The following is a 25449-nucleotide window of genomic DNA, read 5'->3' on the forward strand; positions in this document are numbered from 1 at the left end:
TTTGTCTCTATCCATTGGACATTTCATATGTATGGAATCATACAATATGTGGCCTTTTATGACCGACTTCTTTCACTGAGCATAATGTTTACGAAGTCATTAATTTTAAGTTTGTTTAGTTTTCGGTTAAAATATAGATCCTTACATGCTAGACTGGAAACCAACTTGTATTTTTTAGTTATTAATAACTAGTGATATTAATATTGTTTTTAAAAGATGAGCCTATTTAACTTTATGATGCTGGCATTAAAAAGAACAAAAATTGAGATTAATTGAAATTAGTTGCTTTTGTGGAATGTGACTTAGGAGGGCAGCAGGTAGGTGATCATTACTTTTACATTTAATACCATTCCTATCATTTGCATTTTAAAAACATGTATGTAAACCTTTAATTAATTTTTTTCTAAAATCAAAAAATTCTGGAAATAGTCCTATGACTGCCATTATCATAAAAGTATATTTAAAAATTTTAGTCAAACTATAGTTCCTTAAATCTATTGCTTTTCTTTTGTATGTTTTCTAAGGATATGCTGTATACTACCTTTAGCAAATAACTTCAAAATTATCAAAGTAAAATAATTCATATTATTTGTTAGGAATTTGCATAATAAACATTTAGTGATATATAACATAATCATATCTATACCTTTAAAAATATACTACTTGTATTTCGAGACTTAGTTTTACAATGTATATAGTTTTTTCTTAAAAACTTTAAGAAGCTTTAGTAATATTTTAAAACAACAGCTATTGAGTGGACAGGAATTTCCTATTTCTAAAAGAAGAATATAAAAACTCTTACATTTAAGCCATTTAAAAACAAATTTTACTTTTCATCATCAGGGAGGTGTTTATTCGACTGCAGCATGAAAATAAGATGCTTCGCTTACAGCAGGAAGGTACTGAGAACCAACGTATTGAAGAACTTCAAGAGCAGCTAGAACAGAAGCACCGCAAGATGAATGAACTGGAAACAGAGCAAAGGTGACTCACTCCTTTATAATTGGCATGGTGATTTAATTACCTAATGACAAAGTCTTGATTCACAGAAGTGGAAAATATCATTGTAGTTAAAATATTTAGGATTTTTAGAAAAAGATTTTTTTAATTTTTTTTTTTTTTTTTTTTTTTAGTCTCACTACCCATTACTTTTATCAGACTTTGTTAATCAGGTTGCTTATTCTTGAATTTTATTTGGATGTCTTCACAATTGACAGAAAATTTAACGAATGACAATCTGGCTTTTTACTGCAGTGTGGTGCATAGATGGGACAGGTTGTGGAGTGAAATTTGAATCCCATCTCTTCTTAAACTATTTGATTCTGGGCAAGTTACTTAAATAAACACTTGGTGTCTTCAGCTATAAATTGGAGGTGATACCTAATTGCAGGTTATGAATATTAACAGATAATGTGTTTAAAGTAAATGGTGTACTTATCTGATACCAATGAGGTGTTCAAAGATTGTAATATTAAAAAAAATGACATTTATGTAGTGCTTACTATATACCAGGTACTTTTATAACACATTTTTTATATTCAGCAAGTCTTCACAATAACTCTATGAAGTAATAACTATGACTGTCTCTTTTTTTATGGATAAGGAAGCTGAGGTAAAAGGAGATTAACTGACCTAAAGTTTCATCGGTTCTGGATCCTACATTTGAACCCTCTGTCAATATGACTCCTCAGTCTTTGCTGTTGACCACAATGCTAATCTGCCCCTTATAAATAGCATACTTATAGTAAGGGTATTTAGATTTATTTGACCAACCTTTCTTTATTGGATTGTAGAGACCACTAGGAATTTTAGAGACATTTGAGCCTTGTCTCTCATACTTGTATGTATATTATTTCATCAACTGCAGTTAAAAAACAATAATATTTTAGCTTTCTGAAGAGACCATTAAAGATTATATCCTATACAATTCAATATCATTCGACACTGGAGATACTAAGTTTCAGTTTTTAGAGAGTTAACATAGGAAGATAGACAGGTGAAAAATTTTATATATTTCTATATATAATTAGAGGGAGAGTCAGAGAGACAGAGAAACAAAGAGTCATACAGAGAGTCGGACAGATGCTATCTAGCTGGTAACTTCCAATGGAGACAACTCTTAAGCAGGGCTTTAAGGAATGAGATGATGCCAAGTTAAAAATCTGCACTAGTTACTAGCGCCAGTCTCTTCAATAACAAGTCATGAAGAAATAACTGGAAAATGTTGACCTTCCTCTTCTCCCAGTACATTGTGAAATCTGAAATAAGAAAAGGAAACTTCGTGTTTATTCATTAAAAATACAACTGTAGGAAAATTGAGCTTGTTTTCTCATTTTTATACCAATGCGTACAGTGCAGAAATGCTGTGCTTTTGCCACTGACACATAAAGTACTTCAAATTTTTAACTGTGGGTATATGTGCTTTCAGGATAAAAATGTCTTCTTTTCCTTGAAAACAGACTTCTATATACTATATATTATACCTAGCTACAGGTGATTGTTTGGCATTTGTTATTGCTATTAAAAGTATATTTTATGAGTTAAATTGCATAAATGCAGCTTATAGATCCTTAATTACTTTGACTTTCAATACAAATAAACACATATGATTCATATTAAAATAGGCTGAGCAAAGAGCGCATCCGAGAATTACAGCAGCAGATTGAAGACCTCCAGAAGTCTTTACAGGAACAAGGCTCAAAGTCTGAAGGAGAAAGTGTAAGTAACTTAAAAACTGTACTAATTCTGCTGTGTATGGACTCTCTATAATAGTTCCTGATGCCCAAATTAATCTTGTATTTGAACGTGCTACTCTTATTATTAATGATACCCTTAAATACCGTATATATCTGCATAACAGATGCAGTGATTTTGCCAATTTGGAGCCTATACATTGATCATATGTATTGGAAGGTGATTTCTATCCTACTTCAACAGCTATACCTAAGTTCATGGTAATTCCAGATTGATAACATGCTACAATTGAGTTCTTCACAATTCTGCTGGGATCACAAAAGGGCTGGCCTGAGGAAAAACCTAGTGAGAGTAAGCAGCAATCAGAATTGAGGAAAACTTCTAATAGGAAAAGGATGAGAAAATGATTTCTACCAAAAGAACATCCAAGAAGTATTTCATACCACCCTCCAAAAGGACAGAAACCTTAATGCAGTCTTGAGTACATTATCCCTTATGTCTTCCCTCTTTCCATAGTGACTCGTGACCTGCCACTTCTAATGGATTTTGATGGCAAATATTGTGAAGGCAGAAATATGAGGACTTAGAAGAGATCAGACAGCCTAAATATGCCTACCAATGTTTTTTATAGTTTGATCTTTGTATATAGAAGGGGAAAGAAGTAATAATCAATAGAGGGATATATTTAACTAAAACAACAATAAAAAGATAAGACTAGCTATGTGTTAGGCAGATATTGATTAGATAGAATGGTAGGCGATTCTACTTGTGTTATTGAAGGGGAGAAAACTAGGGGAGCGTAAGTATTAAAGAGATGAAGAGGAAGATTGAAAGGGTTACATTTCCTTTCTGTCTTTTTTATGCTTTATGTGATTTTCTCTTTTTTCCCTGGGGGCTTGGAAAATAGAAATCGTCTCATGCATGGCGGCATCTCATATGTGCATATATACGGTATTGTAACCTCTCTAATACAAATATATTTTTAAGGCACATTAGGGAATACTTTTAAATGAGATTTATTTGAGGGAGTACATTTTGGATTGCAGTGTTTTAAAGATTTAAAATTTTGTTATTTTTTTAAAGTTTTTGGTATCTAAATTATGTTTTAGATTGTATATTTTAAACCGCTATAGCTATTCAGTAGAGATACAGAACTACTATTGTGATTTAAATTCCTGTTTTTTGAAAGAGGAAATTTTATGTTTTACATTTTATTTTTTAACAAAATTCAGTTGCTTCATTTTGATGTCAATATTAAAGTGCTTGCATTTATAATGGTAATTTAGTTCTTTACGTCTGTTCACTAAATTATAAGATAATTTAGTTCTTTAAATCTATTCACTAAAAGCCTAAAATCTTAAAATTTTTATTTTAAATAAATGATTCTTTAGGCATTTAAGTGTTTGATACTCCTCCATATGTCACAGTTATCTTGCATTTGCTATTTTTTTCTTCAAGTTCAAATGTTATTTGCATTGCATTCAGAAATCTGAAGCATTTTTTCTTCTGCCGTTGTACTCTTCTAATTTCCTAGTCTCCTTTCATTTCCCCTTTGAAGTGAAAAAATACCTAAAATTTTATGTTCTACAAGTTTATTATTAGAAATACAAATTTTTAAGACATTTATAACTTTGAATAATACACCTTCAAAAAGAGGTAAAGAGATGTTAACATCTGGAAAATTTATCTTTACCACGATAGTTATCTTACAGCACCTTTTTTTAATTTTTATAGTCCAGCAAACTAAAGCAGAAGTTGGAAGCTCATATGTAAGTAAAACTGATATTTCATTTCAAATATGAGAGGGGAAGGGTTTTAAAAGCTTCTAAAGTTAATATCCTTTTTCTGATTTTGTTTATAAAAGCAAATACCCTGCTTTTTTGTTTGTTTTATAAAAGCAAATGCTAATTGAACATTCACCACTGCCACCAAAAAGTGAAAAGAAAAACATGTAAAAAGGTTCAACCTGCATGCCAATGATCCCAAACTTCAATATTTCTCTATTATTAATGTCATTTGAAGAGTTTATAAAGCAGGCAACTATCACAGCTAGATTATGTGGAAATGTAGGATATTTATCCTATAAAATATTTTCTTAAACTTTCTTAGAAAGCAGAGATAGTGAGGTGGAAAAATTTAACATTTTTGGCACCCATCATGTGCCAACTAGTTTACATCTTTACAACAACCTCTATAATATTTGGCAGGTGTTATTCCCATTTTCACAGGTGAGGAAACTGAGGATCAGAAAGTGACTTGCCCTTAGTCCACTAGTGTTATATAGTAGAAACCAGTTTTCGTTCTTAGATCTGTTTGGCTCCAAAGTTCCATGTTCTTTCCACTACTTAGGGAAAAACTAACAGAGGTCCATGAAGAATTACAGAAGAAACAAGAGCTCATTGAAGATCTTCAGCCAGATGTAAACCAAAATGGTAGGTATTTGTAAAAACCTGAATCTAAGGACTTTCCTGTTTTAGTTGATGGACACGATAACTGTGTATAAGTCTTCAAACAATGCATCAATACATATGTTGCAAATAAGTCCCGTGATAATTTTTAGTGATTTAAGAAATTAAATGATCTAATCTTAAAACAAAAAGGCAAAGTAAATCTAATAAATGAACTGATGTATATGTAGGAGTATCAAACATTATAAAATATAATAGAATTAATACTATGAAATTATAAATAAAAGAATTTAAAATGAACTTCGAACAGTATATAGAAAGAATGCTTTATATTCTCTTATGATGATTGTACTTACATTGTAAGATATATTTGCTCATTGAAATACTTGGTAGAAAGGAGAGAAATAACTAGATAAAGCAGATTATAAATATTTTTTAAGAAAAAAATAATACAAAATGATCAAGGATGTATTGTTGTAGTTCAAAAGTTTTAGGTAAGAATTTACTACAAAGAATAAATAAAAGATATCTATCTCTGTGTTCTCTTATCAGTCCTTAGAAAAAAATATGATAAATATTTTTTGTGTGAGGATGGAGAATTAAATAGGTAGTAATTGGTCATGTTTCATTTCATTTTCAACAATAGCACAAAAGATCAATGAACTTGAAGCTGCTCTTCAGAAGAAAGACGAAGATATGAAAGCAATGGAGGAACGATACAAAATGTACTTAGAGAAAGCAAGAAATGTGAGTGACTTATTTTACAGAATTCAAGTCTTTGTGAGTCAAGTTCTAAACAGGCCTGTTCCACCTGTTTGTACTGCTCTTGTATATAAATCATTGTCACCTTGCTCCCCACTACCCTTCCTTGCTGGTCAGGTTCCTGGTGTGTCTGTCTCCATGTCAATCCTTGTGTTCTCTCCTTCTCACTGATCAGCATCAGATAAAGCAAATACATGGCTTATAGAAACAGTTTAAACACGGACTGTAGAGACTTCCTTAGAGAAAATGACTACTCTAATATACGACATCTGTAGCTCTTAAAAGGAAGGCCCATTTGCTGTTTGTGAAAATTTAGCTTTTCAAACTTGTTTGAAACTGTTTTAGCATTGTCTACATTAGACAGTTCAACACTGTTGTAATGTTCACCACGCTAAATATTCTTTTTCTTTATTTTACACTTTTTATTAATTATCTGTAAGCACTGTTTTTATAAAATCTTTTATTTCCGTGAATACCATGCATTTTCCTAATTAACTGTAAGTGTTCTCACTCAGCAAATGCCAATGTACTCTATTTACTGAATAAAAAGAGAATTTTATGACAAAGCTTTAAAATACTGTAAATGTCTACTCTTTTATGTTTAAGTTTTATATAATATTCATTAAGGCATAAATAATCCTGCAGCAACAGATAAACCCCAAAATCTTAAGATTTAACAAGATAGAAGTTTACTTTTTGATCACACAAAATTTAGTCATCAGTGGGGAAGGTACTCTGCTCCATGCAGTCATTCACAGCCCTAAGCTGACGAAGGCTCTGCCTTCTTCCACATAGAATTTCCAAGTTCACTTGACATTGTCCAACTGGTAGATGAGGGAAGAGAGCACGGATTCTATAGGAGATATGTAACAAGTCAAGCTAGAAACAGTGCGAACAACTTTTATTTTCACTTTAGTGAGCAGAACTCAGGCAGTAGCCACATTCAGCTTCTAGGAAAGCAGGGCTTGGTAAACATCCAGTTTAGTGTCTGTCCATTACAAAAGTATAAATGCCTTTAGTAAGAAGTGTAAAGTATAGAAAGGTCCCCAGAGACAACTGTTATTAACTTCTTGGTACATTTTCTTAACAATGAATTTTTTAATGCATATTTTCTCCATGCTTTTTGACCATTGTATGCGTACACACACACACACACACACACACACACGTATGTATGTGTTGTATATATATCTTATGTGATTTGTATTTTTAAAACTTAAAATCATTTCCTCATGTGTTGTATAAATATAATTTAATATTTATTGAGTACATATTATACTAAGCAACTGGGAACACAGCACTAAACAAGATAGACATCACACTTATAGAACAGACTTTGCAAAAGTAAAAGAATGGCTGACTGCATAATATTCAGTTGTGTGGGATATATCATAGTTAACTTAGTCATCATCCTACTGTGGGAAATTATTTCCATTTCTTTTTTTGCTCATAGAAATAAGGCTATAGGCAACATATTTATTCAGGAAGCTTCTGATTTATTTTGGTTTATTATCTTAACCTTGTTCCTAGTTTAATGGGTCAATAAGAATTATTAGGTCAAAGGATAGGAACATTTTATTAAGATGTTTGATATATTTCTAAATGATTCTCTAAAAGGATTATAACTAATTGGGAAAAAAAAGTGACAATACCATATTCTTGCCATCATCAGTACTATCATTTAAAACACAGTTGCTTATTTGGTAAATATAATTTCTTTTTTTTTTTCCACAACATTTAGAGGAGAGGTTACAATAGTAAAGTAGGTCTATTACAGAAAATTTACAAAATATAGAAAAGTCGCAACCATACTTTTTATTACTTACAAGTAACAAATTACGATTTTTTTGTAATTAAATTATGATTTAATTATTTAATATGTCTATTTGTATGATATGAGCTCCATGAGGGCAGGCACCATGTCTATTGTAAACTGCTCTGTCCCCATCTGTTGCAGTGCCTACCGAATTCGGCACTCAGTAAATCATTTTGAATGAACCACAGTGATTGTTAGACATATTGCTTTCTAGTATTTCTTTAACTCTGTAAAATAATGACATTTTCCTACCTCATTAAATAATTTTAAATATTTTTAATAGATTTGTAATTACATCATACAGATGGCCTTATTATTGGAAACGTCTCATTTTGCTTGTAATTTATTCCTGACATTTCTGAAATGATTTCCTGCCATACTGCTGACTACATAGTTTAGCTAAATCTCTGAACAACATTCTGATCAAACATCTTGTTTTACAAAACTTTTAGTAATTTTCATAAATGTGATTGAGCACCAACCTAGTGTTTGTAGACAAAATCATTAATATCTATTATACTGATCTTATTTTAGATCACATTTAACTAGATAGTGGTAGTAAAAAAGATTGCTGCTAATGTACAAATATTACTCTTGTACAATCAGCAAGTTCCATTATAATTATTGAATTTTAATATTTTTAAAAATACTTAAGTTCGATAAATGTGGAAAGGGTTCCTCAGTGCTCAAAGTTTGATAAGACTAAATAACTATCTCCGTTTACTGAGTTTCGGAGAAGGGAAATTTGATTCTGGGATGGGGATTGTCCCATTTTTGTACTAAATTTTTGTATCATTTCTCAGCTATAGAATAAGTAATTTTGTTATTCAAATTAGATTGTAAGACAAACTATAGTTAGCTCTTGGGCCACTTCTGGATGATTTTATACTTACCTCGATTTTATAGACTATGTTCTTGTATTTCAATATTTGCTAAGATAAAGTGAACGTAATTTTTTTTTCTTTAAACAGGTAATAAAAACTTTAGATCCCAAGTTAAATCCAGCATCAGCTGAAATAATGCTACTTAGAAAGCAGTTGGCAGAAAAAGAGAGAAGAATTGAGATTCTGGAGGTAAAACATTCATATTCATTCATTCTCTTAATTATTATGGGTAATCCCGACAATTAACTGCTCTCATACATTTGCCATTAATGATCAAGTTTCACAAGATGTTAGAAACATAATGTCTTCGCACTGAATATGTTTATGGTGGAGCATCTCACTAGCCCACGAGATTGGTCTCTCTGTAGTTTATGTACCCTGCTGCATTGTTTCTCCCTCTATAACAGCCAGTCATGTGGATATCCCTTAGTTTTTGATAGAGTCCTGTTGTAATGCTCCTTTTAAAATTTGTGGATGTGAAACCAAGCTCACCTTTTAAAAAGGGTACTGTACTTAGTTAACCAGATATATCTTATCTCTCCTCCCTGTTCCTCGCCTGAACCCAAACAAACTTTCCAGTTGGAATTTATGAGAGAAGGAAGTACTTCAAAATCCCAGTAAACCTTTGAACTAAAGTGGCAGTCTTTTATTAATCTTGCAAAGTTATGTTGGTAAACGGCATGTTCTCATTAATTAGTGGAGTCTTTAAATTTTAAAGTTATTTTTGTGTCAGTGATTATATCATTTTTACAAGCTGGGTTAAGTATGTCAGTATGGAATTATTCTTAGATTTTACAATTGGGCATGCTCTAATTTCCTTTGCAAAGTGTTTTTCAAAACTACTGTTTTTATATTGTTGTGAGAGGTGATGCTGTTACTGAAGTCAGTATATACTTTCTCACAATAATGTGTGTAGCTGCAGAGCCATGTTGAATTCTATATATTCATGTCAGTTGTTGTAAAAAGCACTGGTTAGGGGTGTCTTTCTGAACAAATAATATTTATTCTTCAGGATCCAACTCAAATTTCTCTTCCTCTAAGAAGCTTTTTTTGTATTCCTTAGTCAGTTCTCTCCATAGCGATTTTATGTACTTTGAACTCATGAATTCATTTCACAGTAGCATTTTTCTTTTTGATTGTGTCAGAGTGAATTGAGGGCAGAGGCTATATCTTATATCTCTGTACTTTACTAAATATTACATAAATCAGAGGCCAGGGTTATAGCTTTATTGGTAACTTGCTTAAATTGTCACCTTTCCTCTCTGGTCCTCAGTTTTCTCATCTGTAAAATAATGAAACTTGAGCTGAATCTCAGAAATCTAAGTCGCTCTGACTACTCACTTCCCAGTGAAAGCCAATGAGAATGTACACCATCGCTGATGTTTGAAATACAACTTCCTAACAAGTATGATGATAAAATGGTGCCTTTAACTCTAGAGCTCTGAGAAAAGCCTTCAGTTAAGTCACAGCCTGTGGGCCATTAATTTATGTGCATTCATCTGTACACACTGCAAAAAGTAAAAAGGAGAAGAGTAATGTAAATAACAGAGGTTACTCTGTCTGCCATCTTTCCTGGAGAGTCTTTGCCTGGAGTGGGTTTGAGCCAGAAGAAAGGTGTCTTCCTCCCTCATTTCTTGTATGCTTTTTGTATCATCATGATCTTGCTGTAGGAACATTCAAGCGTTTCAAGATTATAATGTTTTATGATCCAACTTATACCTGGTACTCAAAAAAAATTATAAAATTAGCTGAGTTAGGATAATTAAGAAATGGATGTTAGTCTCTAGTTGGCATGTAACTATGGTCACAGGCAATCTAGTATACAAGTTACCAAGAATTGAGAGAGAAAAATTCATGCTAAGCTTTATAGGAGATTTTAAAAGATTTTCTGGGATATTTTTTTACTATATCCTTTTTCTCCTTAATTTTGACTCCTCCACAGGTGCAGCTGTGCTTTGTTACCTAAGCCAGTTGTTACTTTTTTTTGTAGATATAGGGGACAGTAGCATAAGAATCACTAGTTTCTTGGGGTTTTTTGTTGTTATTGTTTTCTTAAATATCTGTTCTGCCAGTAAAAATCCAGAAATAAATATTTACTAGTCACAATTTTATTCTTTCCTAAGGTGTTGTACATGCATTTCTCCATGATTCAGTTTACACTTTGACAATTTTATTTACCTCAGAATGCATTCCTCAAATCTCTCAATAATGAGCATTTGAAGAAATGATTCCATTTTTAGTAATTTGGAGTTATTTCTGGGATTTTAATAGTCTTCATATCTTTTTCCAGAGTGAATGTAAAGTAGCAAAATTCCGTGATTATGAAGAAAAACTCATTGTTTCTGCCTGGTATAATAAGGTGAGTTGAAATTCAGCTAATGATTAGATGTTTAGAACAGCGTTAATCAAACATTTTGACCAGGAACCATTGAAAGAAATATATCTTATACCACGAATCAGTACATATACATGTTTATGAGTATAACTGAAAAAAAGTTACCCTGGCTGTATGCATCGCATTGAGGTATTTTCTGCCTTATTCTCTTCTGTTTTGTGTGTGTGTGTGTGTGTGTGTGTTTTTTTTAATGGTGGTCATAATCCAAATTGACTATATATTTTAATTTGTTTTGAATTGGTTTTGACTTTTCCAAAATCAGTAAACTGATTTTATGACTTATGGACCTTTAATGGTTCACATGAAGCACACACACACAACAATCCATAAATATTCTAAAACATTTAATTTGGGTTTCATAGTTTCTTTAGAAATGTGAATATCTGTGTAATGTAAGATTAAGTGCTTCTTGTACTCAGCATTTATTTTCACATCCCCTAAAGTCTCTCAGTGTGTCCTTCAATGTATTTATTTTTTTTAATCTAGGGAATACTCTTTAATAATTGTCTGTCTTAACAAGGAGAAAATAGTATAAAATAATTTGAAATGTGTTTTATTTCTTTATTCTTAATATGGGTAGGATGTTTTCAAGAGTAGCATTTCATGATGTATATGGTTCTTTTGGGTTATTCTAATCAGCTAGAATAGATAATAAATGCAGCCACTACCTCAGGTGCTGCTTATTTAGTATGTGAGAATATCGATTTCTGGACTCCCCACAGGTGAATCCTTTGCTTCACTGCATAGAACTGGTTGTCCCTCCACAAACATGCTTTGTTTTTTCATGCTGTCATACTTTTTGTGCTCTTTTCTTTCCCTCCAGTCTATATTTGGTAATATCTTACTTAATTTAGCAAGGTCTTGAAGGAAATAATATGTGAAGCATTCCCAGAATCTTCCCTCATGGGTTAGTTATCTCAGTTAATATCGAAGACTGAGTATTGTTTATTTGTTCTCCTGTGGCCTCTTGATACATAAATCATTAAAGATACTAAGCCAAATAATGCCTTATTTGTTCATTTTTTCACCTATAATTTTTGAGCATCTACTCAGTTTTATGTATTCTACTAATTACTGGTAATGCTAATTTCAGTAAAATTGTATTATGTGGTCTAGTGAGAGAGAAGTAATGTTTCTCCTTAATAAGAAACCTGGCAGCCACAACTACAATAATTTTGACATGTATCACTATATAGATAGTAAATTTGAACTGTACCGGTGGTTTTCAAACTTAGCATGCATCAGAAGACTTGTTAAAACACAAATTGTTGGACTCATCTGCAGAGCTTCTTACCCAGTAGGTCTGGGTAGAATCTATAGGTAGAATTTATATTTTTAACAAATTCTCAGTGGTGCTAATGTTAATCCAGCAGACCATTTTTCTAAACTTTTCTATTGTGTTATTTCTGCTTATAGTGGGTGGAATGATGATCCAAACACAAAAATTTGTTTTGGAACCTTTTTTTTGTTGTTGTAATTAAGCATAATTCTAGAACATTTTAAACTACTGTTTTTAACAATTTAATATTTAGTGGATTAAAACAGAGATACCGGGTTTTATGCCTTTGTTTTCTCCTTACTAGCATTACCATATGCAGATTAATTAACTTCTGAACCCGTATTTTCTTCTATAAATATGAAAACACCAGGTTTTTAGGATTGTTTTGAGTATTAAATGACTTTATGTATGTGATAAGCACTTTAAAACTCTAAATAGTCATTTTATGTGTTTGTTTTTTTTTGTTCAGAGTCTAGCATTCCAGAAACTGGGGATGGAATCTAGACTAGTGAGCAGCAGTGGTGCTTGCAAAGACACTGGTGCGTGTACTCCTGCACGATCTTTCTTAGCACAGCAACGGCACATCACCAACACCAGAAGAAATCTCTCTGTTAAAGTTTCTGCTACAACGTCTGATTAAACTACAAAAGAAAACATGAACAGAAGTGCCCTTAAAATATTTTGTATCTTTCAACCAACTACCAGATTGAAAAAGAAGTTTATGATGCTGAAATAGCTGTTCAAAATGCATGGAATTAATTTTCTGGCTGACTTTGAAAACAATATAGAATTAGCTATCTCTCTGAGGGAGCACATTTAAATAATTGGAAGATGTAATTAGGCACACATCTCAAACATTTATGTTTTGAGAGTATTATAATTTCAAATTCACTTTGTATATTTTAATTTAATGTTTTCAGTTGTACCACAAACTTGGTTAATTTGCAATGTATAATCAGTAATATGTACCTTAAAAATACATCTATATTTGTTTTGTGGTTTTGGTCCATATAAAAATCGTCTTAAGGTAGGCACATGTAGATCTATACAAGATTTATATTTTTTGACTTGATATATGCAGTTTTACTTCTACATTCTAATTCTGTGATTGAATGGATATATTTTGTCATCTAATAGAAGAAGATGTAACATTTGGAAGATTTGACTATTGTAATGACTCTGTCATAGTAAAGTGACTAATTGGAAATCTTATAGATTCGGAAGAGGTTATACCTCTCCTATGTACCTACTATAGACAAGGGCTTCCGTGCAGCCTGTTTGAAATGTTAAAGGTGCAGAAATAACTGACTTATAAGTGGTGACTTTCTGATGGAAAATAAACTAAAAAATATATTTTGCGTGAAATGTTCACATACACTTTAATATAACTGATGAAGAATACAAATATTTTGCTTTTAAGCATAAAAATATCAGAGTTTCTGCTAAAAAAAAAAAAAGATGGTATAATGGTTTTGCCTCTTCACTGAAAAAAGAGCACAGTGTTGAAGTAACTTGGAATCAATTCGATTTTGATTATTAATTGAGGACTCTTGGGCTGAGTTTATGGTATTCAGTTTGTTTCTGCCCAAAGCTCTTTATTTTCAGAGGTGTTACTTTCTAATTTTTTGGTCATTTTTAAGAGTCACACTTTGGAATTTTAATTTAGTTGAGTATGATATGTGCTGTCCAGTATTGTAGCCACAAGCCACATGTGGCAATTTTAATTAATTGAAATAAAAAATCCAGTTCCTTGGTTGCACCAGCCACAGATCAAATGCCCAATAGCCACATTAGCTAATAGCTACAATATTGGACAATGCAGATATAAAATATTTCCATCATTACAGAGAGTTCTGTTGGATAGTGCCATACTAAATCTTTTTATAACAGGGAAATCTTTAATGTGAGATCACAAAAGTTAAAAGAAGAAAATTGTTAAGTCTATTTCAGTATGAAAAGGAATTGAATTGTGACTTACATCTGGCATTCCTTATAGTTGAGTACCTTACGTTGTGACATTAATAATTAATCTTTCTAGTACTATTCAACAACTGCATACCTATCAGCATATGTCTAGACTAGGCAGGGGTCAGCAAACTTTCTTTATAAAGGGACAGATAGTAATTATTTTGGGCATTGTTGGCCATATGATCAGGAGCAAATACTCAACTCTGCCACTAAGTATGAAAGCAGCAGTCATATACAGTATATGTAAACCACATAGGTGTGGCTGTATTTCAATAAAACTTTATTTACAATAACTGGTGGTAGGCCAGATTTGGCCTGAAGTATGTAGACCATGGGTCTAGAGTTTATTCTTAGTCTTTTCTTGAAAATATGAATATTGTTCCATTAGCAGTATTACATATTTAGGTACTTGGTTTTTAGATTCTCTACCAGTACATTTTTTTAATCACTGAAAATATAAGAATTTCATACTGCATTCAGATCTCTGACAGGAGAATGTGTCAGGATATTTTGTTTTATCAGGGTTAACTTCTATTTACTACCTCTTAGATTTTGTTGTCTTTTTTCAGTGCAAATATATCGTTGGTTTGCATTTTCATATATTCTTGTAGTCTCTGCTTGCCTGTGACTTTCTGTGAAATGAAACAAGCCTTTGACAATATTTTAGCATGCTTATTAAATTTTTCTAAATATGGCATTTTGGTATATTTTGGTCATATAAGACATCTGCTCCTTTGGTATTTACTACTTATAAGTGAGATTTTATAAGCTCTTCAAGCTCCCTTTTAATAGAATTTATTGTAAAACATCAATTTCAATAAATTAGTATTTTCACAGTTCAATTGCTCATAAATTTTCCATTATTATACTTGGAATTTCTAAGTAATTCATGCAATTTCTGAATAATGACATAAAGCTTGATTCTTTTTTCTTAATAGAGAAAAAACAAATTTTGTGATTTACCACTTTTCTAGTTTATAAGTAGAATTTAAATTGCTTGATACTTAAGTGTTTATACAAGACTAATGTAATTTAAAGTTCTGGATTATTGTGAGCAATCATAAGGAAATTCAGGAACTGATCAGACGTGGGATCCTTTCCCACATCTGGTTAATATAGTGAGATTGACACCCTGTGGGTGGTAAAGCATTATAAATATTCATTATAAACCATGAATTATACATGTCTGTGTTGTGAAGCTTAAGTGCATATACCAGGAAAGAGAAATTTAGCATTCATCTATGTGATAAGGAGTTGAATGTCCCAGTGATAATAAAGTAAAACCACAGACCAATTTGGAAATGATCTTTAATTTTGAGCATTTGCTCAAAGGAATATGAATTTCCCTTTCTCTTTTTAAAATAAAAAGTGTGTATACATATGACAGTGATGTTTATTCTAAGATTAACTTAATGTATTGAGAAATATTTTAAGTTCACTCTATTTTTCCAATGAATAAGGCTGTTGAACTAATGATATAGTATAGATTAAAATCAATGCCTTGCCTAGAAACATTAAACTGGGTAGCCCTCATTAAAGTGTCATCTTGGATAACTGGAGTGCTAATTTACATCTTAGCACGATACAGCTACACCTGTTGCTGTATAATGGCACATCTGGCTCTGTGGCGTGGTTTTTAGGGCATAGTACTACTGTATTAGGTTCTCTATTTGTATTTTTAATGATAATCATTCCTATGTAAATATGTGTTATATGGTTATATGCATACATTCTTATTGTGAACCTGTACCTTGCGGAGTAGTTTGGAAATTTTTAAAGCACTAAATTACAATCATAAAAGAAAATAGTGTGCAGTTATTAAACTTGATGTAGCTTAAATATAATGTTTATAAAAGGCTCTTTCTATTTTCTATGGTGAAGACTTTGACACTTGAAAAATAGAAGCAATACTTTATTTATTTTTGTAAGTATTTAGGATATTATTTTAAATAAATGATTGTCCAATAACAGTATAGTAGTTGTAAAGTGTTTTAAGAAATAAACTTTCTGATTCTGTGCTCATGATTCTTGTTGGATTTTTAGTAGGTACAACTCCACGTTTATTTGCTTTAAATAAAGGACTTGAAATATTTAGATTGGTAGAAAAAAATAATTTAATTCTAATTTTATGTTTGAATTTTTTTTGTTGTTGTTGTTGGTGAATGAGAAGATGTATAAAAGTGATTTTTCGGTTTGCCCAGTTATATCTCCAATTTCACCACTGGATATTCAGCACTAGATATTTTGCATTTTTGTGGAATTCAGAACATTTCTTTTTTTTTTTTTGTCAGAGAATGCTACTTATCTCTCAATATTCATTCTCTCTTTATTTAGTAATAGAACCCCCATATTTTAGCTTATTATATTTACCTTCCTTCCAGGGAGGAAAAAATAAGAACTTCCCAGATGTCCTTGTAACGAGGCGGGGTCATTTAACAAAGTTCTGGCCAACGACTGTGAACAGTAGTGATGTATGCCTATTAAAAGAATGGGTTTGCCTTCCCTAGCCTTTACCCTTCCTCTATAGAATGTCATGTGCCTGAGGGTAACTGTCAGGAACAGTGGACCAAGAAGGAAAAAGGAACCTCGAAATCACCATTTAGTCATATCAGCTATGGAGCACCCCCTACCACCAGCCCCGTCCAGATTCTTATTTAAGCAATTTTTATAGCTTCTTTATTTGGGGATTTCTTTCTTCTAGCATCCTATCTTCTTTCCCAATCTATACAGGCTTATCAGAATAAGTTATGAAATTTTTAGATAAGTGTAGGTACCCCATGTTCTTGGGTTTGGAAAGGTTTAATTCTGCTTTTAATGTATACTCAACAAGTATTTGTTTAATCCCATGAATGAAGTAGACATGCCAGATATGAAAAGATGGAGACAGAAGTCTTGTCTCACTTTAGATAAATCACCATGATCCCTAAAGACTATGATTCTATAAATTTAAGTTTCTGAATGGTACGGTAAATGCTGGCCCAACGTCATCACAAAATTTTGTAACTAGTTCATTTAAGAGTGTACCAAGGTTCTAAGACCTGCACTGACCGATATGGTGGCTGCTAGCCACATTAGATATCTAATCGTAAATTTTAATTAAATTTTATTTCCTCATTACAGCCACACATGGCTAGTGTCTACAATATAGGACAGTACAGATACAGAACATACCTGTCACAGGAAATTCTACTGGACAGCTCTGTACTAGATGTTGAGGTTGAATGTATACATTCTGTATTTCTCTGAAGTTCCACAAGACCTGAGATCACAGAAACGTGAGGTGAAGTTTTCAAACATCACCTTGCACACAGTGACTGGCTCAAGAACACAGGTGCGTTGGATTCTTAAGTTGGCTGTGGCCTTGATGGTAAAGTTCTCCATTCTCGCTCACCTGCACTGTAGCAACTTGCTATCGGTAACTGTTAAACCTGCGATTTTACCTCTTACCTTTTGCTTCAACTCAAACATTCCCCTTGTCTGAATGCTTCCATGATTTCTCAAACAAGGTGAGAAATCAATGTTTCAAAAACTCAAAGTTTTTGTCTTAGTGACATTAATGTCACCCACTTTTTTTTCTTAATATGTCTGTCATTCTAGACTATTTCTTGAGGTGAAGAGCCATATCTGGTTCCTCTTTTTCCCACAGCACTTGGCACACTATCTTCCACAAAGTCAACAAATATATGCTAGCTGAAGTAAACTTGCTGATAATGGACAGAATATTTTCTTTAGAAATTCAGTCTCAAGTTTCTCTGAAGAGATCGAATGCCTATCTGAATAGGCAAAAAATTAGGAGACCAGGATATTTTTTATGTAACCTTCACAACTAACCAGCAAATATCCCTAAGCTTCTTTTTTAGTTGTATCACAAATCATATTTTTATAACAGCTTTATTGAGATGGAATTCATGTACCATATAAACTCATAAAGTGTATAAATCAGAAGTTTTTATTTCTTCACAGTTGTGTTGAAGAGGAATTTTCCACTCAAATGACTAACCTTGTTATCAGCATTTTGTTCTGCTTCTGTAAACATGCTTGCTGCATAGGCCAAAGGGCAGAGTAACCTCGAAATCATCTGAGGACTCACCTTGCCCTTTGATTGTTCTGTCTAGATAACGAACGTATTGCCTGAGTGCCTGTTTGAAAATCTCATGCTCTGTAACTGCCTGTAGCCCATAGCAACTCTTAGTCTGTAACCAGCTGAGGACAAATCAATCAATCAGCCCATGCCTACTGTAACAGCACAGATATAAAAGCGAAATTGCCCCTAAGCTTGGGGCCCAGATCTTCAGAGTGCTAGCTCCTCTGGGACTGCCGGCGTAATAAACCTGACTTCTCCAACCCTCCAAGTGCTGCTTGATTTCTCGCTGGTCTGATTTTTGAAATTTTTCTGCAACTGTGTGGCCATCACCATTCTCTAATTTTAAAACATTTTTTCACCCCAAATAGAAACCTTTTGCCCGTTAGCAGTCACTCTGTTCCCTCCCCTCCTCCCAGCCCTTGGTACCACTAATCTACTTGCTATGCCTATTTTGGACATTTCATATACCTGGATTCATATAAAGTATGTTCTTTTGTGACTAGATTCTTAAATTTAGCATAACGTTTTCAAGGCGCATCCATGTTATCAGTACGTCTTACCTTTTTATTGCTGAATAATATTCCACTATATGTATATACCACATTTTGTTTAGTCATTAATCAGTTGATGGATATTTGGGTTCTTAACACTTTCTATTATAAATAATGCTACTATGAACATCCATGTACAAGTTTTTGTATGGAAATATGTTTCAATGATCTTCTATATGTACTGCTATGGTCTGAATGCTTGTGTCCCTTCGAAATTCTTATGTAAAATCCTGACCACCCCAAGGTGATAGCAATTAGGAGGTAGGGCCTTTGGGAAGTAATTAGGTCATGAGTGGGATTAGTGTCCTTATAAAAGAGGCCTGAGAAAACTCCCTAATCTTCTTCCATCATGTGAGGACAGAGCAAGATGGTGTCAACTATGAATCAGAAAGTGGGACCTCACCAGACACCAAACCTGCCAGCACCTTGATCTTGATCCAGCCTCCAGCACTGTGAGAAATAAATTTTTGTATATAAGCTCCCCAATTTATGCCGTGTTTATTATAGCAGCTCAAACTAATACATATACCTAAGAATGAAACTGCTGAGTCATATAATCCATATAAAACATCGAGGTGATGCCAGACTGTTTTCTCAGATGTCTGCAACATTTCACAATTCCACCAGCAATGTGTGTTACAGCTTTTCTGCATCATCACCAGCCCTTGTTATTGTCTGTCTTTATTATTTTAGCTACCCTAGGGTGTGCGAAGTGATATCTCATTGTAGTTTTGATTTGCATTTCCCTAGTGATTAATAAGATTGACCATATTTTGGTACTTATTGGTCATTCATTTATCATCTTTGAAGAAATGTCTATTAAAATTCTTTGCCAATTTTTAAATTAGTCTATTTGTATTGTTCTTTATTCTGGATCCAAACTCTTATTAGATATATGATTTACAAATAGTTTTTCACCACCTTATGGGTTGTCTTGACTTTCTTGAAAGTACTGTTTGTACAACAAAACGTTTTAATTTTGGTGAATTCTAATTTACCTATTTTTCCTTTTTTGCTTGTGTGTTTGGTGTTGCATTTAAGAAACCCAAAGTCAGGAAGATTTACTCCTATGCCATCTTTTAGGACTTATAATTTTAGCTCTTGCATTTAGTCTGTGAGCCATTTTGAGTTAATTTTTCCATATGATGTGAAGTAAAGGTTCAACTTTATTCTATTGCATGTGGATATGTACCTCTCCCAGTACAACTTGTTGAAAAGATTATACTTTCTCCATTGAATTGTCTTGTTACCCTTGTCAAAAATCACCTGACCTTTCTTGTATGCTTTTATTTCTGAACACAATTCTGTTCCACTGATCTGTATGTCTACCCTTATGCCTGTACCACACAATCTTGATTACTATAGCTTCGTAGTAAAATTTGAAATTTGGAATTATGAGTCCCCCTCATTTATTTTCATTTTTCAGGATTGCTTTGGCTATTCTGAAATGCCATAGAGCTCACTTCTTGCTGAAATCCAGCTTTTTTTTCCCCTTAAATGCTCAGATTATTGCAAGACTTCAGTTAGTTTCCTGAGTTCTAGAAATATTGATTTTGACAACTTTTGCTAGTCTTCTCAGTACTTTTATGGAGGAGTGAATTTTTGGAGGTCTTTACTTTGCCATTTCAGAAGTTCTTCTCCCCAACAGTCAAATTTGGGGAAGTAGAAGTGACCTCAGTAAAGTCTTTGAAGTCCACATTTTCCAGAATGTGAAATTAAGGTACATAGCAGTAAAAGGCTTACTGAATAGAAACAGAAAATTTCTGACACACCAAAACATTAATATTTCTGCTCTGCCTCAGTCATCTAGCTACCCCAATCCATAGGTTCAACAAAGATTTACTGAGCATCAACTATGCAATAAAACTGTCAGGTATTGAGCCTATGTACGCAAAGCACAATTGCCTCTGAAACAGCTCAGAATAATTGGGAGAGTATATGGAAATGGAAAATTAAGAAGTTTGAATAAAATTCTCAGAGAATGGAAGAGAGTAACTAAATGGCTGGAAAAGTCAAGAAAATTGTTATTGAGAAGTTGAGATTATTAATACTGGGCCTGCCAGATATAATTAGACATTTCTTGCAGAAAAAATTACTTATGACATGAAGATGGTAAAGGACCTGGCATGCCTAGAGAATTGATAGGAGTTCAGTATTTTGGCAAGAAAAGTATTACAAGATGTGACTGAAGAGAAAAGTAGATTTCAGATCACTAAAATTATACCCAGCTAAAGAGCAGGCCCACAGATGGCTGTACACAGTCCAGCTCCAGAAAGTGCTGTTCACCTAACTACCAGTGATTGCTTCCTGGTTTCTCAGTGTGGTAGCCCTGCTAAGAAATTTATAATGATCCAGTGGTCAATAGAAGGTTCTATAGCTCTGTGAACTCAATGAGAAGAAGATCAAATTGCTAGGAAAAAATGGTATAGAATTAAGCTCTCCCATGGCATAATATAACTGGAGACTTCGTACGACATAACCATAACAGGGTTACAATTGCAATTTAGTATATGCCAGGCACACTATGCCTTTAATATACATACTAAAGTTGTATTTTTATATTTATATATACATATATTTTTATATGTAATATAATGTATATGTAACAATATAAATTCATATGTATATAAAAGTAGCATAGTATATATATTTAAAAATTTTTATTTTATCTTAGTTTCATATATACAGTACATTGGTTAGACATTTATATAATTTGTACAGTGATCTCCCTGATTACTCTGGCACCCATCTGGCTCTACACATAGCCATTACAATAATATTGACTATATTCCCTATGCTATACTCTAGGTTCCTGTGGCTATTTTCTAACTACAAATTTGTACTTCTTAATCCCTTCATCTTTTTTCATCTAGCCCCCAAATCCCTCTCCCCTCTGGTGACAGTCACCAGTTTGTCCTCTATCTGTGAGTCTATTTTCATTTAGTTTGTCCATTTTTTTCCCCTTAGATTCGCATATAAGTGAAATCATATGTTACTTTTCTTAGTATGATTTATCTCACTCAGCATAATACCCTCTAGGCACACCCATGTTGTTGCAAATGGTAGGATTTTATTTTTTATGGCTGAGTAATGTTCCATCATATATATGAACCATAACTTCTTTATCCAATAGTCTATCAATGGGCACTTAGTTTGAGTCCATATCTTGGCTATTGTGAATAGCACTGCTGTGAACATAGGAATGCATAGATCTTTGCAAACTAGTGTTTTGGTTTCCTCTGGATAAATACCCAGCAGTGCAATTGCTGTGTCAAAAGGTAGTTCTATTTTTAATTTTTCGAGGAACCTCCACATTGTTTTCCATAGTGGCTGTACCAATTTGCAATCCCACCAACAGTGTATGAGGGCTCTCTTTTCTCTACATTCTCACCAACATTGTTATTTTTTGATTTATTGATTATAGCCATTCTAACAGGTGTGAGGTGATATCTCATCGTGGCTTTAATTTACATTTCTCTGATCATTAGTGATCTTGAGCATGTTTTCATATGTCTGTTGGCCATCTGTCTTCCTTAGAGAAATGTCTATTCAGGTCTACCCATTTTTTAATTGGATTGTTTTTGTTGTTGTTGACTTGTATAAATTTTGGATATCAACCCCTTATCAGATGTATCATAATCAAATTTCTTTTCCCATTCAGTATTTTCTTTTCATTTTGTTGATGGTCTCTTTTGCTGTGAAAAACTTTTTAGTTTGATGTAGTTCCATTTGTTTATTTTGGTTTGTTTGATTCCTTTGCTCAAGGAGATATATCAGGAAAAAAAATTACTAATAGCAGTATCAGAGGGTTTACTGCCTATGTTTTCTTCTAGAAGTTTTATGGTTTCAAGTCTTACATTTAAGTCTTTAAATCTTTAACCTATTTTAAGTTTATTTTTGTATATGATGTAAGAAGGTGGTCCAGTTTCATTTATTTTGCATGTATCCATCCAGTTTTCCTAATGCCATTTGTCAAAGAGATCATCTTGACTCCCTTGTATATTCTTGCCTACTTTGTCATAGATTAAATGACCGCATAGGCATGGATTTATTTCTGGGATCTCTATTCTGTTCCATTAATATATGAATCTGCTATTTTGATTATTACAGCCTTGTAGTACAGTTTGATATCAGGTAGCATGAAACCTCCAACTTTGTTCTTCTTTCTCAATATTGCTGTGGTTTTCCAGGGTCTTCTGTGGTTCCATATAAATTTTTTGATTATTTGTTCTAGTTCTCTGAAAAATACCATCAGTATTTTGATAAGGATTGCATTGAATCTATAGATTGTTCTGGGTAGTATAGCCATTTAACAATGTTGATTCTTCCTACCTATGAGCACGGTATATACTTTCATTTATTTGTATCTTCTTCCACTTCTTTTAATGACTTAATTTTCCAAGAACAGGTCTTTTACCTCCTTAATTTGATTCCTAGGTATTTTATTGTTTTGATGTGATTGTAAATGGGATTGTTTTCTTAATTTCTGTGATAGTTCATCATTGGTGTATAAAAATTCAAGCGACTTCTGAATATTAATTTTGTAGCCTGTTACTTTACGGAATTCATCGATCAGTTCTAACGGCTTTTTGGGGAATCTTTAGAGTTGTCTCTATATAATATCATGTTACCTGCAAATAATGACAGTTTTACTTCTTTCTTTCCAATTTGATGGCTTTTATTTGTTTCTTGTCTGAATCCTATGCCTAAGACTTCTAATACTATGTTGAATAGAAGTGATGAAAGTGGACACCCATGTCTTATTCTTGATCTTAAGGAAAATGCTTTAGTTTTTCCCCATTGAATATGATGTTAGGTGTAGGTTTGTCATATATGGATTCACTTTAGCAGGGTTCTGGTGCCTGCCCAGACTGCCCTTTGGGTGTGTCCTCCTCAAATGAAGCTATGCGTGGTGCTTCAGCTCCTGCACTGGTCAAAGCAGACCACTGGGTGTGTCAGCTCAAGGGCCTCCTGTGAGGGGCCCAGCTGCAGGCCAAGTTCATCTGCAGCCTGTGCACTTCCGGGGCTACCTGGTAAGAGTTTCCAAGCAATCTGCAGATCGCTGCTTCCCATGCTGGGCTTACAGGTGGTGAATCGAGAGGCCAAGCTAGGAACTGAGGCTGGCTGCCGCTAGTGCAGGGCTTAGGGCTGCTCACCAAAAGTTATGGGGCATGCCAAGGCCAGATGCTGCTTCTTTGGGTTTTCTGAGCCTTTGAGAGGCTTTAGGAAAGTCCACATTATGAGCCAAGACAGATTATTTGTATGGAAAAAATCCAATGGAGGCACTTTGGGTGGGCCTGCAAATTGGGAGAGGTGGGGTCTCAGGGAATCACCTGGGCAGAGAGACCTGTGTTAACCATTCCAGAAAGCCAGCTAGGAAATGAAACAGTGAGGTAAGAATGAGCATGTATTTCTCCACTATGTTACTAATGAGTTAAAACAGAAGTTGGCATCAGGACTGAGGAATAGAATATCAGAGTTGAGTGACAAGGACAGAGGAGTAGTGGCAGAGATCTGATTTGGGTTGATAGGTCCAGTCTAGCACCAGTCCACAATGATTCTACCTTATTTTATTTATTCATTTATTGAGCCTTACCGCATTCCAGGCATTGTTCTTGATATTAAATAAGAAAGTTACTTTTTCTGCCCTCAAGGAATGTAGTAGTTAACTATTGTTGTATCACAATACACCTCAAAATGTAGTGGCTTAAAACAATAACCATTTAACTCACAAATCAAAGGTTAAAAATTTAGGCTGGATTCAGTTGGGCAGTTCTTGTCTCAGCTGGGATCATTCATGCATCTGAATTCAGCTATTGGATATACTTGGGTCTAGCTCATCTCAATTGTTCTTATGCACAGCTCTGGTGGTTGGCCAGCTGTCATCTAGGGCAATGTGAAAGGAATAACTAGGGTATGTGTTTATCATCATCCAACAGGGTAACATGGGCTTGTTTAAATGTTGGTAGCAGAATTCCAAAAGAACAGAAGCATGCAGGGTCTCAGAAAAGTAATTTTGTCATATGCTATTGGCCAAAACTGGTCAGCAGGCTAGCCCAAAGTAAAGGAGAATGTAAATAGACTCTATTTTTTGAGAAGTTGTAAAGTTACACCGAAAGGGATGTAAATACAGAGAGGGGCATTACTGTGACCATTTTGGTAAATGAATATTGTTCTCAGTTAATCTTCAGTTCCATAATAGCTAAACAGGGTGATGAAACTAGCCCTTCTACGATAAACAACCAGAAAAATAGGCAATGTAAAAAATAAGTTTTTAGATATTGAAAAACTGACAGTTCAAAACTGTGAACCCCAAGAGTAAAGAACAAACGTGATGAACTCTGAAATTTCTCTGGCTTTCTGCCTGGAGCATTTACTTGACCCCATTAAAAGAAGGGGAAACAATCACAACACAGTAGTCTCCTCTTGCTAAGATGAGAAAACATGAATTTGCATTGGGGGTGACTGATATGGCTGGAAAAATCAGAAAGGGGGAAGTTATGCCAAGAAAGAGTTGCACAGATATTCAGAGAGACCAGCCAAATACTAAATTTTGCATGTATAGAGTGAGACTTCATGAGGCTGGGCAAAGATCATCTACCAGGGAT

The 25449-nt window shown here is 33.5% G+C and overlaps 1 protein-coding gene across 1 annotated transcript in view; it reads left to right on the forward strand.

Annotated features, from left to right (window-relative positions):
* HOOK1 (hook microtubule tethering protein 1) overlaps nt 1–12881 on the forward strand; it is a 54296-nt gene extending 41415 nt beyond the window's left edge. The window contains exons 15-22 of the mRNA XM_006919260.1: nt 844–984; nt 2625–2718; nt 4429–4463; nt 5044–5126; nt 5749–5849; nt 8652–8753; nt 10855–10923; nt 12708–12881. Of these exons, the coding sequence (XP_006919322.1) occupies nt 844–984; nt 2625–2718; nt 4429–4463; nt 5044–5126; nt 5749–5849; nt 8652–8753; nt 10855–10923; nt 12708–12878 (796 nt within the window). The 3' untranslated portion in view covers nt 12879–12881. The remainder of the gene's footprint in view (nt 1–843; nt 985–2624; nt 2719–4428; nt 4464–5043; nt 5127–5748; nt 5850–8651; nt 8754–10854; nt 10924–12707) is intronic.
* The last annotated feature ends 12568 nt before the right edge of the window (nt 12882–25449 follow it).

Source organism: Pteropus alecto, unplaced genomic scaffold (assembly GCF_000325575.1).
Source record: "Pteropus alecto unplaced genomic scaffold, ASM32557v1 scaffold25, whole genome shotgun sequence".
In the NCBI taxonomy this organism is placed as follows: Eukaryota; Metazoa; Chordata; class Mammalia; order Chiroptera; family Pteropodidae; genus Pteropus; species Pteropus alecto.